Source organism: Danio aesculapii, chromosome 12 (genome assembly GCF_903798145.1).
Source record: "Danio aesculapii chromosome 12, fDanAes4.1, whole genome shotgun sequence".
Taxonomy (NCBI): Eukaryota; Metazoa; Chordata; class Actinopteri; order Cypriniformes; family Danionidae; genus Danio; species Danio aesculapii.
In genome coordinates this window covers 30822671-30840289 of record NC_079446.1, presented here as the reverse complement: position 1 = coordinate 30840289, position 17619 = coordinate 30822671, and the positions used below count along the sequence as shown (strand labels likewise).

Here is a 17619-nt window from a genome sequence, read left to right as displayed (position 1 = left end):
AGCCCATATATCTGAACTCTTAAGCACCAAAATACTAGCAAACAATACAGCAATTATACAGCACCAGAAAAAAACAATAAAAAAAATTCAGCCAGACTAGTGGAATAAAAAACAAAATAAAATGACATGTAAAAAGGAAGGAGAGAAAAAAAAATAAAGAGACATTTTTAACATCTGGGGTCCCATATTTTGTCATACATCTTCTGTTTGCCAAATCTAGAGAAACTTAATCTTTCCAGCTTGAGGGCAGAAACAATTTTAGGGATTCACCATGTTGTGGATTTCCACTCCATCAGAATCACTCTCTTGGCCAGCCCAGCACCATGCCAAACATAGTTGTTGATGTTTAGGCCAAGTTGGAGCCTGGTCTGAACATTCAAACAATGGTAATTCCATATTAATTTTCATTAAGTGTTTCTGTCAAAGCCTACCTCCTCTCTCTGGCCTATTGATAATTTAGGTTTTTTTAGGACTCATTGACTAAACTTTTTTTTTTTCATTATATTTAGTTTTTACATTTTACTGTATATATTGTACTGTATCTCTTGTTTTTTACTGTTGCCATGTTTGTTAAGCACTCTGGTCAATATTCATGTTGTTTTAATGTGCTAAGTTGACCTCTTGAAATAGGACTAACCATTTAAAAATACACTCTAAAGAAAATTTTGAGCAATTGGTTTTGTGGAAAGTAAATCGTTCTTTGCGAGATCATAAATTATTGAAGTTGGTAAGAAGTCACCCTGTAGGCTATGTCAGGGATTTAATATGTCCAGGCATGCTAGTGCATTCACTCAAGGTAACCAACTCTGCAGTTGATATTGATTGTCAAAGAACGATTCATCTTATTTCTCTTTGATAATGAAATATATGAAACTAGAAAAGTAAAAAAGGCAAGCAATCCAGAGGACATAAATTCATACATTTTAGCATTTTATTTCAAATAAATATACATTAATTTACAAAGTGACAGTATAGGTTGTGTGAACTGCATGAAATGTAGTAATAAATATCCCAACTGCACTAAAATACCTTTAAAAAGAGCATTAAGAATAAATAAGCTGGTGCAACCATAGGCTACTCGTTACGATCTACATGTTGATATAAATATAAATAAATAAAGTCCATTAAATAAAAGTCCAATGTGGATATCTGATATTGCTCTGTAACCTGCACTTGCACAATACCATGCATCCCATATAATACAATTCAAAAGTAAGAATACACCCCCTCAATATTAAAACACTGTTTGTATCTGTAGGTTATGGATGTTTGCAAGATTACTGAAGATCCATCTGGCCATTGAAGCTCCACCAGGCTGGCTCCATTTCCCCAAGCACATCCTCCAGACACTGAGAGGACAGATCTGGAAGAGGGGCCACTGGCTGCTCTTCTGTGAGCCTGTCCCATGGGCTGCCACAGCTGGTGTAAGGCACAGATGGAGAGCAGTTATCCAATCCCATGTCCCAAAATGCAGAATCAGAAGACGCAGGAGATGTTGAAAGCGACTCCATGCTTCTAACGCATCCAACTCTGGTGCTTCCATAAGGGTAAGGAGGTGGTGGATAGAGAAAAAACTGACTATCATCCTTGTAGGAATTCCCCAAATTCTCTGCTGCTTCATTCCATGACTCAGGAGAGATCTGTATGCTTCCTCCAGAGCTCCAGCTGTCTGGTGTTGCTTGCAGATCAGATGGAGAATAAGAGCTGGTTCCCATCAGTCTGGCTTGTCGAGGCTTTACAGCAGGTGTGCTGTAGTCGCTTGGAGGAAAGGTAAAGTGCTGTGGAGATGTGTGAGACATCTGGATGTTGAAGGGCGACTCTTGAATGCCTCTCTGTTGAGCGCTGACTCCCACAGAAGCCATGTGAGGAGGTAAGAAAGGGCTAGGAAGAGGAGATGTGTTCTCCAGCTGTGGGGAGCTCCGAATGGCTCTGTTCTTTAGGGTTCTGGCTCTCTTGTTCTGGAACCAGACCTGGGAGAAGAAGAGGAATTCAGTTAGATGTGAATATATTGGAATTTTTACACTAATTTAAGTTTATGAAAATAGTTTTTGTCATTAATATTGATTTTGACATACCTGAATACGTGATTCTGGAAGGCCAGTGGCTTGAGACAGACTTTCTCTGACACTAATGCCAGGATAAGGGTCTACGTTGAAAGCCATTTTGAGAAGCTCCAAGTGTTCTTTTGTGAAGCTGGTTCTCTTCCTGCGGCCTGCAATCTTACTGGCCTGTGAGTTTCCATCTTGAGCTGTAAAAGTATGCAGATATGTCAATATTATTCCATGGTAGAATTAAATATTTCTTAAAAATGTGTTTCATATATATTATATATATATATATATATATATATAATACATAAAATTAATAATTTATATATAAAATAAAGTAAAATTAGTAAGTAATTCTTACCAATGCAGTCAGTCCACATGTCTTTCATTGAAGATCTCTTGCAGAAAATAAGTAAGTCAAGCTTGTGGTTCCTCCTTGTGCTACTGATGAAGAACTGAGGGTAGCCACTATTTAAACCTGCCCAATTAAGTCCAGAAGGGGCTGTCCTAACACTTGGTCACTTTCAAGTTTGAGTGAGCTCTGTGATCCTTAATGGGCAAGTCACACCTTTATCTGTGCCACACCTTAATTTGCACTTCATTCTTCACAAACACTTGATCAATTTGCAAAACATGGCAGGGCAATTTGTAAGACTGTTGATGGAAACATAACTTATGACGTAAGCGTTAATGCTAACAGATTTTTGAAAACATGTCAAAACAAGTTGTAAGTATGAAAGATTAACTTATGATATGTGCTACTGCATAATACAAAAATAATAAATATTGAGTAAATATATATATTTGCTCATTATATTTCATTTATGCATCATTTTCTTAAATAAATACAATTAAGATTGGTTGATTTAAGGTTGATTTAATATTTAGTTAATGACAGTGTTTATTGAATTTAAATAAAAATGAACAAGTAATTTACTTTACATCTCGCTCTGTTGTGTGTCTAGAGCAGAATAATGATATTTATATCAATTTAATATGTATATTTAGTAAAGATAGATTTGTAAATAAATCACTGTGGCCATAAATTTAGCTAGAAATAGTTTGTGATCATTTAAAATATTAAACATAAGTATATAAGAAACATTTAAGCAATGATAAAAATATGTAAGTATTCACAACTTATACTGTTTAATATTTAATATCTCAATAATGTATGTTTATTTTATGTGAATTATGTGGTCATATATTTAAATTCATTATGCAGTAAGACATCATGTACATTTGGTAATTCATATTGAAGTTTAATGTAATATAGAATACATATTTAATAAAATATTTTTAATTACATTATGCATTAACTCTTTCAAAGATATGTAAAGGCTAATACTGACGTTTATTTGACTGAAAATATAACAGAAGTTTTACTAAAACATTTCTCAATATTTAGTATTGAGACACTGTCAAACCCAATAAGTTAAGGTAACTCAAACTGTTTGAGAAAAGTGATTGCAACAAACAATTTAAGTTCACAAACTAATCCTATTAAGTACTGAGCTTAATCCATTTGAATAAACGAAGAAATCTGAGCACAGTAAAACCCAATAAATGAAGAGAACTCAAACCAACTGAGGAAAACAAATTTATACGAGTACTGTGAACTTACTCCATTTAAATTGTAGTAATGAGGTATTTGATTAACCAGCCTGATCTCACGAGAAAACGTACGTATATTACGTTTTGTCAGTTTAGTGGCTAATTCGTACAAATTCATACGAGTTCAGTCGTACAAAATTGTACAAATTTTAAAAGGAGGCGTGGCACCTAACCCCACCCCTAAACCCAACTGTCATTGGGGGATGAGCAAATCGTACTAAACTGTACAAATTAGATTGTACAAATTCATACGAATTAGCCACTAAATCAAAAAGTTTTGAATTGCCGTGAGATTGTGTTGGATTAACTCATTACCTTCAACACTGAGTTCAAAACTGTTTTCAAATGAGTAAAATTTACTTTCAGTCAATTTTGAGTTAACTACACTCATTTCATTTGATTCAAGTTGACTGTTGGGTTTTACAGTACAGGAACATTTATAATCATTTTTTTAATCATTGCACAATGTTTTTCCTCATTACTTTAATTTAAAGCAAGCAGTTAGTATTAAATAAAGTGACCTTAAAATGTAATAAGTAGTGTGGTTGTGTTAGAACATTCTCTCAATTATGAAAAAAACATATACTCTATAATTTAGAACAAATTAATCAATATAGTTTTACATATGCAATAAAGAGGAAGATTAATCTGCCTCCAAATGTCAGCATTTTGTGATAATCAGAAAGGATTTTGACTTCTGTCATAGGTGTCAACAGGTTTGATGAATGTGTTTACACCTCTTTGATTGATATGCCCCAATCAGTCTACACAATAGCTCATGTAGAACTATTTTATACCATTTAACAACTGTGGATATCCCTTTATTAATATGAATAGACCTCTGTCACAGGTGCCTATATGATTTTTTTTCTGACAATAATAGTGATGTGATTAATTCCTAAGCTACTAAGGCATACATTTTTTTTAATGATCTTATAAAAACATTGAATAATCTAACATAGCTAACTTTGTGGCTTGCAAATTTTTGTTACATACGCTTCATGAGTATTTAGGACAAAGCTAAATGTTCCCTTTTATACTTTTTTTAAGATTGGAAATGCATCAAATTCAATAACAGCCTGGTGACCTTCCAAGGCCTGGTAAATTTCTCATCTGGATTAATATCCCTTTTTGGTTTAAAAAAGAATCTTTTATTTGAGTAAAAAAGCAATTTGTATGGTCTTCCTATTTGGAGCAAAATGTAAAATCATTATAAACAGGTTATTATTTATTAATATATTATTTTACAATATTAATCCATTTATTTTGAAAAAGGGTCATCTGGATCTTTTGTGAGTCCAGCGTTTGTTATATAAATCTGTTACATAACCATAAAAAGTCATACACACATCTGAATCATAAAGCAGCATGTTACAATAAGCACTTCAGGTTAAACTTTATGTGTTGTTATAATTGCGGAGTAAAATTACAAACTACACGTACTTAAGAGTTAGCCGACTATAATTATGCATAATTTATTGTTATTATACGTGGAAGATGTGTAACAAGGACACTGTAATCATAGCTGTATTAAACTACACATTAGCAAACAACAGCCTAGGATGTTTTCTTTGTGAGGAAAATAAATTGTTACATTTATATTGTGGAACAAAATGTGAAAACTTTAAGCAGAACTGTGACATTCATTTCAATAACACTATTACCCATTTTATTCATAGGCTATGTTTATTATTACAACATTATGATTAACCTGATGTTTGTTTTGTTACATAAATCTGTTAGATAACGGTCTACCGTGTAACGTATCATTACAGTAAAACAAGGATTCATACAGCGATGCGGACATATATTAATATTTAGGTTTTAATACCGTAGTAAACGTTATATTAACAGTGCATGGAGAAGCTAATGATAGTAGGTCAAGATGGCGTGCCATGATCTAGAATGAGTCATGGCGTCTCTAGAGTCTACAAAACAGCAGTAATGCATGGCCACTTTAACACACAAACAGAGTTAACTATAAATGACCGAAAACTACACGGAGTTTGGGTTAAACAACAAATCCAGCTCACTAATTGACCGAAGTGACTTCGTGTTCAATTTAAAGTACTTGTTTTGGGGTTTTAAACGAAATACAGATGACCTAATGAGTCTTTCAGGTAATCCATATTCATCCGCTCTGAGTTCCTGCCTGCCTCACGCGGCGAAGGGAGCGGAACCCGGATGAAACTGTCATGGCTGCCGTCACTGACCTACCAGTCTAAAGAGAAAAGAGAGGTAAATATCTATAAACTAAGCATATTAAGCACAGCGGTTTCAAATATAACATAGCGGCATTCAATTCTAGTGTGACGGTCACTTTTTTGAGCGGTGTGAGCTCGCGCTATATTCTTTGTTTTTAATCGTTTGATTGCATCCAGCGTGGGTGGGGGCGAGTTGCTTTATTTTTGTTGATGTGGATAAATAGCGTGGCTTGTTATGGAATGACTTTTGTGGATGTGTTCGCGGAGAAAGAAGCGGAAGATAGTCCGTGTGCATCGCAAAATGCTCGGCCATAATTGTCGTGTTGAGTCGATTGACATGGCACTTCCTTTTAGTTGGCTGTGTATTGTGCGTGTCCGCGGTGCACAAAGTTGTTGAATGTCAACTTCATCTGGAAAAAACGACTTGGGTCATTCACAGATGCTGCTTGGCTTTGTTGTTTGTGCCTTGCTGGGTTTGTGTTTTGTACTTAAAAAGTTTGTTCGTTGTGCCTCTGTGGAATGATTGTGATGTAGAGAAATCCTGGTCTAAAGTTTGGCTAGTATGGCAGAATCCGTAGAGACATAGACGTTCATTGATGTACATATGAGAATGTAATCAGGCTGATAAAGTTTACATGCGAAGTGAAGCATGCTTTTTCCCATCATTTCACATCATCACTTTCTAAATGCACTAAAATTCAGAGTCATGTTTTAAAACATAATAGCATATAAATGCCATGCAATCATCAGCTCCTAAAATAAACTGCTTGCATTTCCTAGTTTTGAACATGTTGGTGATGCTGGCCACAGTTACATTGATTGGCAGTCAGACTAGTTAATTAGACACTACAGAACATTTAAAACATTAAAGAGTACATTTACAAATATATATATATATATCAGTTAGTTGTTACTGAATATACAGTGCTCTGCAAAATTGAGGACACCCCATTTTGAAAATGAATGTTTGTGTCCGTTTCTCAGTGAATATAGGCAATGTATTTTGGTGCATTTAAACAAAACAGATTCATTAAACAGATATATTTATTAAGATAATATTTAAGTCACCAAACGTATTTAGAAATTGAAAGATAATACAATTAAATTCAAGCAAAATATTGCAAAAAACACTCTTGATTTTTCCTTTTTTTAATTTGTATTTAATATTTTTCTATAACATATAAATTTGGGTGTACTGATTTTTGGAATTAAGGTAAAGTTGGTTTTATAGTCGCACATTTTGACTTTCACCCTAATAATAAAATGTCAGCATAGTATTCTTCGCGAATTCTGAAAAAGAAAATCATATTAGCAGCCAATGACTATCTAAGTACATCATTGTTTACAGTCAATGAAATAGTGCTGATGATGTTTTAAAGTCATACTTGCATGCGATTTTCAGATCGAATATTCAAAGTAGCTGGGTAATCAATAATGGGACAGTTACAGTGAGTTACCATTATTGTAAGTTATTTAGTTAAAAAAGCTCCAGACAGATTTGGCGTACTGACTAATCTAATGTATATGCACAAATATAGTATTGTATAGCTTCCTATTAAAAATAAGAATTTTAAAGACAGATTTGTGAGGGGTGTACATAAATATGCTGAGCAGTGTGTGTGTGTGTGTGTGTGGTATGTATGTATGTATGTATGAATGTATGTGTATACACATACATTCATACATACATACAGTTGAAGTCAGCATTATTAGCCCCCCTGTTTATTTTTTGCCCCAATTTCTGTTTAACAGAGATTTTTTTTTCAACAAATTTCTTAACATAATAGTTTTAATAACTCATTTCTAATAACTGATTTATTTTATCTTTACCATGATGACAGTAAATAATATTTTACTAGATATTTTTATTATAAGGTAATTAGGCAAGTTATTGTATGACAATGGTTTGTTCTGTAGACAGTTGAAAAAAAATTAGCTTAAAGGGGCTAATAATTATAAACAAAAAAAAAAAAAACAGTTTTTATTTCTATGTTTTATTCTAGCCGAAATAAAACAAATAAGACTTTCTCCAGAAGAAAAAAAATGTTATCAGACATACTGTGAAAATTTCCTTGATCTGTTAAGCATCATTTGGGAAATATTTAAAAAAGAAAAATTCAAAGGGAGGCTAATAATTCTGACTTCAACTATATATATATATATATATATAATATGAGCAATTCCATGCAAATGTCAACCTTGCCATGAAATAAATTAAGTTTTCACCAAAATACGGAAACCATTTGTAAGTTTTTTTTTTTTTTTTGTGTGTGAGCAAGTGGCAATTTCACATCAGTCACATCCATAACGGAGAGACGTCACATCCATAGCGACACTTTTTCCTCATAAATGCAAAAATATTAAATAAAGTCAATTTTTGTTTCATAGAGAGACATATTTTATCATTCTGATTATCATTATTTCTTTTGGGTTGTGCTGTTTAATTCACAGAATTTCTACAAAGTATGTTGTATACTGCAAACTCGAATACTTTTTTGGTCACATCCATAACACATGTTTATTATGTTTACAGATTGAAATTTTTCAGATGCCGTAACTCTGTGGTTAGTTGTTTTGGAAAATATAAACCGATGTTTCACTATAACGTTAACATAAACTTTCTATGTGAATTTATGTTTTGAGTTTTTACTGCAAATGTCACATCCATAACGCTGGAATTTCTCATATATATATGTTTTTGTCATGTCTGCTTTTATGGAGAATTGATAATCATAAGTCAGAGGGATAAACTACAATTATAACTGTAGTTGTGAGGCCATGGGTGGTTTACACCTGTAATAATGATCACGCTAAATCATGGCCATCTCCACCGTCATATAGTGTTGATAACTATGTGTAAAATATATCAGTAACTCATTTCAGACTCTTGACTTAAAAGTACATTTTGCCCACATTTGCAGTTAGATTATATAAGTACATGGAACATTTGAGATTGCACTCATTTTTGTAGTATTGTTAAATCACAACATTTTTTACATCTAAAAAAAGTAAAACTCTTTGTGTGTGTGTATGTTTATGTATGTAATTTTAATTGTAATATGTATGTTTGTATGTATATAAAATATTCTGTATATATTTTTTTGTAATTATTTGGGATATTACAAAACATTATTACATTTTACTGGCAACAGTAGTTAAATTATGTTAGTCATTTCGAGTGTACATTTCAAAATATTATTTATGTAAACAATATTACAGCAGTTATGTGACTTCTACATTTGTAACATGACATTATGCACTGCATGTTTAATTCATCAATGAGGAGCGATTTATCATCATACAAATAAAAACATATATTCCATACACTGGAAATAGGAAGTGCTATATCCTGCACTAATAAATCTAGGGCCTACTGTTTTTTATGCATTTCATGTAAGATTTGCATACTGTGTGCAGTATACATGTTAAAAACTCTAGCAGCAGGAAGTGTAGTATTATAGCATGAATTGTTGATTTTTTAAAAAATGTTGGTTGTTTAAATTCTGCGAAGTAAGTTGTACAATTTAGGCACTAAATTCTGGCACCTAATTAATTTTTCATTAAATTTTCATGTAATGTTTCATAGTAGTATTGTATAAGCATTCATAGCTAAGGTTAATTGAATCTTAATTTGACAAGGAGAAACATTTTTGTTTACATGTGATTTTAATCAATGTCTTTTGTCCGCCTTCGTCCAGATTGCCAACAAAAAACTAAAATTAAAATAATTATACTCTTGTTAAGAGACTCTAAAAGTTTTTTCCATATTTCTTTTTGTGTAGTATTTATGTATGAGGCTTTGGTGTGTGAAAAAGCATGTATAAGGAATTACGGTTGAATGATATTGAAATGTTTTTATTCTGCTTTTTTGATGAACTCAAAGAGAAGAAGCATACAAGAAAAGAAGTAGCCTGTAATTGTAAGCAAATACTAGTTTTGTAGAATGCACTTAGAAGTAAATTTTTTATTTATTCTTTTGTAATGCCTGTATGGTTCCTTTTCACAAATCTAGTATGGCGCATTTAACTGTCATCAGCATCTTAAATTCTTTACATTTTTAAATTTTTTAAAGATTTTTTTTAATTGTATGAACATTTATATGCATTTATGTATGTATTGGGTCATATTTGCATTGAATTACAAAAAACGAATTACTGCTTATGTGAAGCGTTTGAACTGCAGAGCGTATGGGCAGGACAGTAAATTTGACATTGTTCTTTCTTCGGGCTATTGTTATCAGTCTCAACCAATTTTTTTGTTTTTTTTTTTACTATAAGTATTGATAATACTATTGTTGAGTTTCTTTTATTATTTCAGCAAATTGGATTGTAAAAAAAATGTTTGTTGTACGCTCCCATTTACATCGCTTTAAGTTTACCCAACTATGACGACTTCCGGTGTTGAGAAACTCGGAAATGTGAAAAGGGTCAATTGTGCATGTTTTGCTCACAAAGTAAATTAAAGCTACGCTGTAGAACCCAAAAAGTTAAGGTAACTCAAACCATTTGTGGAAGCCGATTGCAATAAACCATTTAAGTTCAAGAATTAATCCTAATGAGTACTGTGAACTATTTGAGTAAATGGAGCAATTTGAACACAATAGAATACAATAAATGAAGAGAACTCAAACCAACTGAGTACTGTAAAACCCAAATAGTTAAGGCAACTCAAACCGTTTGGGGAAGCTGATTGCCACAAACCATTTGTGTTAAAAAAAAACTAAACTATATGAGTACTGTGAACTTCATTTAAGTTGAAATAATGAGGTATTTAATTAACTCATTACCTTCAACACCAAGTTCAAAACTCTTTCCAAATGAGTTAACTACAATCATTTCATTTGTTAAAGTTGATTGTTGGGTTTTACAGTGTAGGTAACTGTGTTTTTAATAGGGATGGTTTTCTTAAATGCTATAACATTAACTGCACTGTTGTTTCCCTATATTGCAGTTATCAAATAATGTTTTTTTTGTTTGTTTGTTTTTCTAAAACTGCAGGAGCTTTTATTGTAAAGCATGGAGGTTGACCTGACAACATCAGATGATCCCCCTGAAAACCATGACCAGAGCCAGCATGAGGACACCTCACTGGACCACACTTTGCCTGTTGAATTGGTGCATCAGCTTCCAGAAACAGCCTCTTGCAATGAGCATTGTGACCAAGATGAAACGGCCCCTGAGGACTCAGCCACGGATAATCTTCAGACAGACGGCAAAGCTTCTGGAAAGACTCCATGTAAGATGCAGCAGGGTGCAATCTTCTCTGGAAAAATACTGAGTTTTTGTTGCTCTGAGTGCAAAGACGACACCACTTACAGCCCTAACGACTTGCTGAAACATTTTCAAGGAGTACACAAGGGGACTCCTCCAACTTATCCTTGTGATCTATGCTTGTTTGTCACCAATGAATTCTCATCTCTTCAACGACATCGCATTGGGCATCGAAACACATTGGTCACTTGTGAGATTTGCAATGATGGAGTGCAGTATTCACTTCTTTTGCTTACCAGGCACTTTACAAGCTGCCACAGCCGTAATGGACAGTTTAGCTGTAAAAAATGTGAGTTCTCCACCCGAGATGCAGGAACCTTTGTTCAGCACATCCATCATCACAATGAACTCAATCACAACGCTCGCAGAGAGTACCTGACCAAACATCTTACTGTGGCACATGGTGAGGAAATGAACAAGTGGAGACCAAATGAGGACAATTCATCTGGTCTAAAATTGTTGCTTAAAAAGTCTCCTCCAGGTGGAGGATCCAGGGAATCACAGTGGATGTCGAAACTTAATGCTATTCCTGGTGTAGGTCTTTTTGATAATAACGGCAGGCTGTTTAATCCTGAAAAAACCTTGGAGGACACCCAGCAGTTTCTTGAAAGAGCTGTTGGGGTTAAAAAAGAGAGTAATAAATGGACAAAGTCTCCCCTTAAAAGTGAGCCACAAATTTTGCAGCTCATTCCCTCAGCAACACCGCAACCAAAGTTACAAGAGCATGAGATTAGTCCTGGAAGTCCAGGACATGGCAATGGACTGACTGTTCTTATGGTGAAAAATAAAATTTCTATTCCACCCAACTGCACCACGCAAGTCATGGGCTTTAAGATGGTAGATGGCAAAAAGCATTTAGTTCTAAAGGTCATACCGACAAAACAAGAGGACTCCACTGAAAGTGAGGTTTTTGAGTCACATATTAGTGAAGATGAAAATAAACCAACCAGCAGCCCTTGCTCTTCATCGATAGCATCTCTCCTAAGTTTAGAGTCTGGAGAATCAAATGAAGCCTCTTTAATATCAGAGGAGTCACATGAGGTTGAAAACCACATTGGCCACCATTACTCCTTGACAGAAGAGCACAAGGTTAACTTTGAGACCACAAGAAATTCAGGGAAGATTAATGAGGATGCTGAAATTGCACATAGTGTTAAAGTACTGTCTACAGCATCAAAAGATCACTCGCTTTCCCCGTGTCCGAGTCATCGATCGAATGGGAGGTCATCGCCTCCTCTTCACGAGATGTCTTCCTTTTATCCAAGTGAAAAAAGACTCACTGATGATACCCAGACATCAAATTCAGCCACCACACTTTCTGATTTGCTGATGGCTCCAGTGGATGCATCTAAATGCAAGACTACAGCATTAGCTTCTCTAATGGATGAAGAATCCACACATACTGATGCAGTTTCACATTCAAGGTCTCGCTCTGAAATTTTTGTAGATGACAAGCCCACAAATGCTGATATCCTAAAATCTAAACTTCCAACTGCAAATGCAACATTTTCTAAAAAAACTCTTATCCAGGAACCTCAGCTCAGTTCAAAAGGTGATGAATCATGTGAGAATAACATTGAACCTACTACAAGTTCTGTAGCTGAGGAAGGGCAGGATCCCGATTCTGACAAAGCTAAGACTTCATTATGTGAGGTGACTGACAAAAAGACCAGTAACGCAGAATTAGGAGAGAGCTCTCAGTTTTGTTCAAATGGTTTTTCCAACTCTGAAGATTCAAACATAGTAGTTGAAAATTCCACTGAGGTAACAAATAACAAAGCCACTGAGGCAGACTTCAAAAATAAAACTAGTAAAGGTAAAACTGAATATATAAATGCCAGAGATTCCCTCTCGGAGGTTGAAAACAACTTTCTAAATTCCCCAAGCCAAGAGGTCTTTAGTTTCCACAATTATTCCAAAGATACCTCTGGGAGCTCTCCTGAGTCAATGCAGCCTGAAGAAGACTCACAAGAACTGGAGGAAGAAGAGTGCGAGGAGGATTTTGGTGACTGGAGCTTGACTCTGCCAGCATCACCGCCTCTTCCAGCTGAAGAAGATAGCAAGGAAGGACTTAATGAGAGCGATCTGGTCTCTGAAAGCGGAGAGCAAACATTAGAGCGAGTGTCAGACAGTGATATTGAGGTTGATGAGTGCATAGCTACTGTTGATGATTCACTCATTCCTGTGCTTCCAGAAAAAGAAGGTGAAACGGCTAGTTTATCAACAGAAAAGAATTTGGAAGGTCCCGCTGTTGCAACTGAAAATACAGCGTCTAGCTTAAATAATGCAGCTGTTCTGGGCAAGATACTTGAAAAGCACTCAGACGCCATTATCAGCCAGCAGCTTGAGAAAGAAAGGATGATGTCTTCGGCTCCAGTACAAGAAACTGTAAGGCCCACCAAAACCACACTTCGGATCTTGCAAACACCTGAAGGAAAACAGCAGATGTTTCTTCAAACTACAGACACTCCATATCCTGTGCCTGTTCAGCTAAAAAGCGGAGCGGGCTTCAAGCTGATAACCAAGGCCTGTTCTCCCAAAATTAACGTGTCCTATGTGAAACCAGGGATTGAAACGGCCAGCAAGACTAAGGGAGTAGCTCTCACATTAAATGGAGGTAGAATTGGCTTGTCTGCTCAAAGTTCTGGTCTGGAAAATAAGGGTCAAGCATCAGTCCAAACAGCACAAAGTGGAAACCGCTACTTTGTCAATGCCTCAGCCCTTAAAGCTTCTCTTCTCTTATCAGGTCCCGTCAAGTCCTCATCTGGAGAACCAGCTGCTAATGTGCCACAGACTTGTTATTTAGTTCAGAGACCAATCCCTGTTAGTAGTGAATCAACTGGTCCAAGTACCAAGACTGTGCTTGCAACTCGTCCTGTATTAGCCGTGCCTGTGAATTCAGCTGATAAAGCTAATTTATTACAGGCTGGGAGACAAGCTTACTTGGTTAGATACATTTCTACAGCTAAGTCAAGAGTACTTTTGAACAGTTCAGATGGAAAAACCTTGAGTCAGGACAACCAAGTAAATGAGGCTGGCAAAAACAGAGTATTCCTTAAGGTAGTTAGAGGACCCGATGGCACTAGATTTCTTTCCACTCCATACAGCACAGCCAAAAAGCCAATATACCTTGCCACAAACTCTTTACAGTCACCCTACTTGTTAATGTCCTCAAATCAGTCTCTAAACAACATGTCTGCAGGTTTCAAAACCTCTGCTGATCTCCAAGGTCTCACCCATAAACTCATCCCAGCGTCCCAGCTTCAACATATTCTACCCCAATCCAAAATTCAAATCAAAAGGATAAGCAGGGCTGATCATAATGTAGCATTACAGAAGTCACCACTTGTCCCCGGTTCCAACCGTCCACTAAGCCAAAGGAAACGGAGGCAAAGGGCTTCCTTAGAGGAAATGCGAGAGAGCTCCTCCAAAATGAGGAGAATCTCAAGCAAGTCGTCAGCTGAGAAAGACGCTACCTCAGTTTGGGAGCCTGGTGCAAAAGATGTTGTAAGATCGCTGAGGCTCTGTCCCTTTAGTCCACTCCAAGAAATCAAATATCCCCGTCGAAACCAGCCTGTGGTGGTGCTTAACCACCCAGACGCAGACATTCCTGAAGTTGCTAGCATTATGAGGTCAGTGAACAAATACAAAGGCGAAGTTCTCAAGGTGGCACTGTCCGAAAGTACAGTTAAAGCCCTCTCAGAGTCTCCAAGTACACTTTTAAAGCAGAACGCTTCCAGTGGCAGTGACACAGAGAGATCCAGGCCAGTAGGAGGCAATGTTCGAGAGAGATTCTTTCTGAAACTGAAGTTAAAAAAGACCTCCAGAAATAAGTATGAGGTGGTGAGGTCCTCAAATACAGGTTTAGAGCAGCAGACGAAATTTTGCTGCTGGTTTTGTGGCAGAGTTTTCAAAAACCAAGAGGACTGGATTGGTCATGGTCAACGCCATCTAATGGAGGCAACGAGAGGCTGGAGCAAGCTGTACTAATGCAACTACAGGCCAAACGCCATCCTTCATTGTAGAAAACAGATTTTTTGTAATCTTTCCTTTTTTTATAGTACAGATACAGTTAACTTGTCAATATTATTTTTCCATAGATTTGTTTTGTTCTCCTGAAGCTTTTAAAGGATATAGTGTAATAGAGAAGAGTTTGGTACCTGAAACAAGTTTGTATGTAAATAATTTTCACCCTTGTATATTTAAATCAGAAACCCTTGAGTATGTATAGAACGGAACTGTGAAAACTGGACACACTGTATGTTTATGGTGCAAGCAGAAAGATCACTGGTATAAAGATGGTGCTGTCTCTTATAGACCTCTTTTAATGCAGACAATTGAATCAATATCTCAGGTAATTCCACATTCTTTGAATGAGCGAACTGTCCAGTTTATAAAGAGTTGTCTTTCATTCTGAAGCTGTGTTTGATTGTAGATTTATACATTATGTATCATTTAAGTACGGTTTAAGTTGGATACATATGTCATACCTACATCACTGGACCATAGTTAAGAGACTGTAAAAACAATCTTCAAAATGAATGGAAATATCTGCAAATTTTAAAGGGCTAGTTTGCCTAAAATTTAAACCTGGTCATTTACTCACCCTAAACAAATTAAAAGGTTAAAAGTAAAGTAATAAACAACATTCTGAAGAATGTTTTACCAAACATGATCCCATGAGGTTCAGTATATGAACATAAAAAAGATAATTTTGTAATATATTGTCTCAAAATATCACAATTGTAAGTATGGAATGTGTCAGAAAATGATTGGATATTAAATTTTAGGTTGAAGTATCCCGTTAATTGTTATTTTTATGAAAATATTGACTAAAAACAAGCCCAACTGGTTCCTGTGGAAGCCTTCCTTTTTAGGAAAATTCTCATTTGAGGTGGTTTACTATTAATACAGTGTATTTTTTCCCTCATGTTGTTTTTTAGGCTCACTTTTATGTTTCACTGGTACCACGCATCTCCCTTCATTATATCAAACCAGACCCGGTGTCATTTCAGTAGCAATAATGAACTTTATAATAGTTGTAAAGGATTTCTGATACCTGTTGGTTGAAGTGTTGGTGCTATTTGTTGTCCTTTCCTTATTTCAAATGAAGAAACGCACCTCTAAATGTTCTATTATTTTTATGATTAAAAACAGGATATATTGAGATGCAAGCCAACAAACCTCAAATAGCCAACCAAACACTAACTGTGTTGTTTCTGTGATACTTGAGTGCCTCATTCTGCCTCAAAGTTTTAACGAGGATCTGCTTCTTTTCCACGCTAAAGTCCAGATTTGTTAGATTCCTGTGTGCTTAGCAGAGTTCAAAGATTACATTTTGACCATTGATCCTCGCTAGGCTACATTGATTGTTTTCAACTGATTTGTTCGTATTGAGAATCTATTTTCTGATTGATAGCCCCAATATCAAGCATTTTCTATATAGTTTTCTGTAAAATATGAACAGTAAAAGCATTTGATGCTAGTATTAATTGGTCAACTCTTGTAAACACTGTGCAGAACTGATACAGTGAACATAATGGTGCTTTTGAACTGAGTTGAACCGCAATTGACAGATGTGTTCATTTGTCTTTGTCTACTGTGTTTGAAAGAAGCTTTGATGGCAGAGAGGTAATAATCCATCCTTCATTCATCAGTCGATATGCTCCTTAATCATAGTTTAAATCAGAGGCTTTACCTTCTCACGTTTGGTCTGTTCACATTTGTTTCTAACGCATATTGTCGGCTTCGTTTTTAATATTCACTCTGTATGTTTGTCATTCTCTTTGTGACATGACAATCACTGTTATACACGTGATGTAGTGGAATTGTTTATGCAAACCATTAACTGTTGACTAATATTCTGCTCAAATGGCCTAGCTTGAAACATGTAACACCATAAATGAGCAAAAATAATGATAATGTTCTCACTCAGACATCTGTCAACCAAATGATGTTGTGTCCTGAAGCAAAAATGTCCTTCCTTTCCTTGTTGTAATGCCCAAGTCACACAGGTTTTATTAGGATCAGAGAGACGAGTTTATTTTTTTATGCGAAGTGCCTAAAATGTGATGCACCAGGTTGACACTATATTGTACTGTATTTACCTCCTTGCAGTTCCTTCTTTAATAAATGTAAATACCTTTGAACAACATGTTTTTTTATGATTACTTTTATTTGAGAATTTTATTGCCTCTCTGGGGTTGTTTTTTTTTATATTTATGTGACTTTTGATTTTGAAATAATCATTTTTATAAGAGCACTCACCTCCAGGTGGCAGTGTTGCATTAGGTTAGTAATTTATTAGACTCCATCTAATGTTATTCAAAGGGTGTTTTACTTGCACGTCGGCACAATATTGACTTCATTGGTATTCCATAGTATGATGCAAACTGGTAGAAACTTTAGCAATATTGTTGTAGAGTTGACTGCTTATTTCTTCACCTTGACTATAGAGTCTAGTTTTATATATGTATTACAGTG

The 17619-nt window shown here is 35.4% G+C and overlaps 2 protein-coding genes across 2 annotated transcripts; one reads left to right on the top strand and one right to left on the bottom strand.

The window, feature by feature from the left end:
* Positions 1-1239: 1239 nt before the first annotated feature.
* mxtx2 (mix-type homeobox gene 2) lies at positions 1240-2452 on the bottom strand. The gene is made up of 3 exons (XM_056468925.1): positions 2410-2452; positions 2076-2248; positions 1240-1970 (listed from the first exon to the last, which is right to left on the bottom strand). Exons 1-3 carry the CDS (start codon positions 2435-2437, stop codon positions 1278-1280), a joined length of 894 nt encoding a protein of 297 aa, XP_056324900.1. The 5' UTR covers positions 2438-2452; the 3' UTR covers positions 1240-1277.
* A 3386-nt stretch (positions 2453-5838) lies between these two features.
* Positions 5839-17290, top strand: si:ch211-214e3.5 (zinc finger protein 518A). Its single transcript, XM_056469367.1, has 2 exons — positions 5839-5900; positions 10864-17290. The coding sequence occupies exon 2, from the start codon at positions 10882-10884 to the stop codon at positions 15124-15126; it is 4245 nt and encodes a 1414-aa protein (XP_056325342.1). The 5' UTR covers positions 5839-5900; positions 10864-10881; the 3' UTR covers positions 15127-17290.
* The last annotated feature ends 329 nt before the right edge of the window (positions 17291-17619 follow it).

What these genes read in the sequence shown, in the direction of transcription:
- mxtx2 (XM_056468925.1), bottom strand. Translation starts at nt 2,437, where the DNA reads ATGAAAGACATGTGGACTGACTGCATTG. An exon ending in CATGTGGACTGACTGCATTG is followed by an intron (nt 2,249 to 2,409) that starts GTAAGAATTACT and finishes ATACTTTTACAG; the next exon opens with CTCAAGATGGAAACTCACAG. An exon ending in TTCCAGAATCACGTATTCAG is followed by an intron (nt 1,971 to 2,075) that starts GTATGTCAAAAT and finishes TTCTTCTCCCAG; the next exon opens with GTCTGGTTCCAGAACAAGAG.
- si:ch211-214e3.5 (XM_056469367.1), top strand. Translation starts at nt 10,882, where the DNA reads ATGGAGGTTGACCTGACAACATCAGATGATCCCCCTGAAAACCATGAC.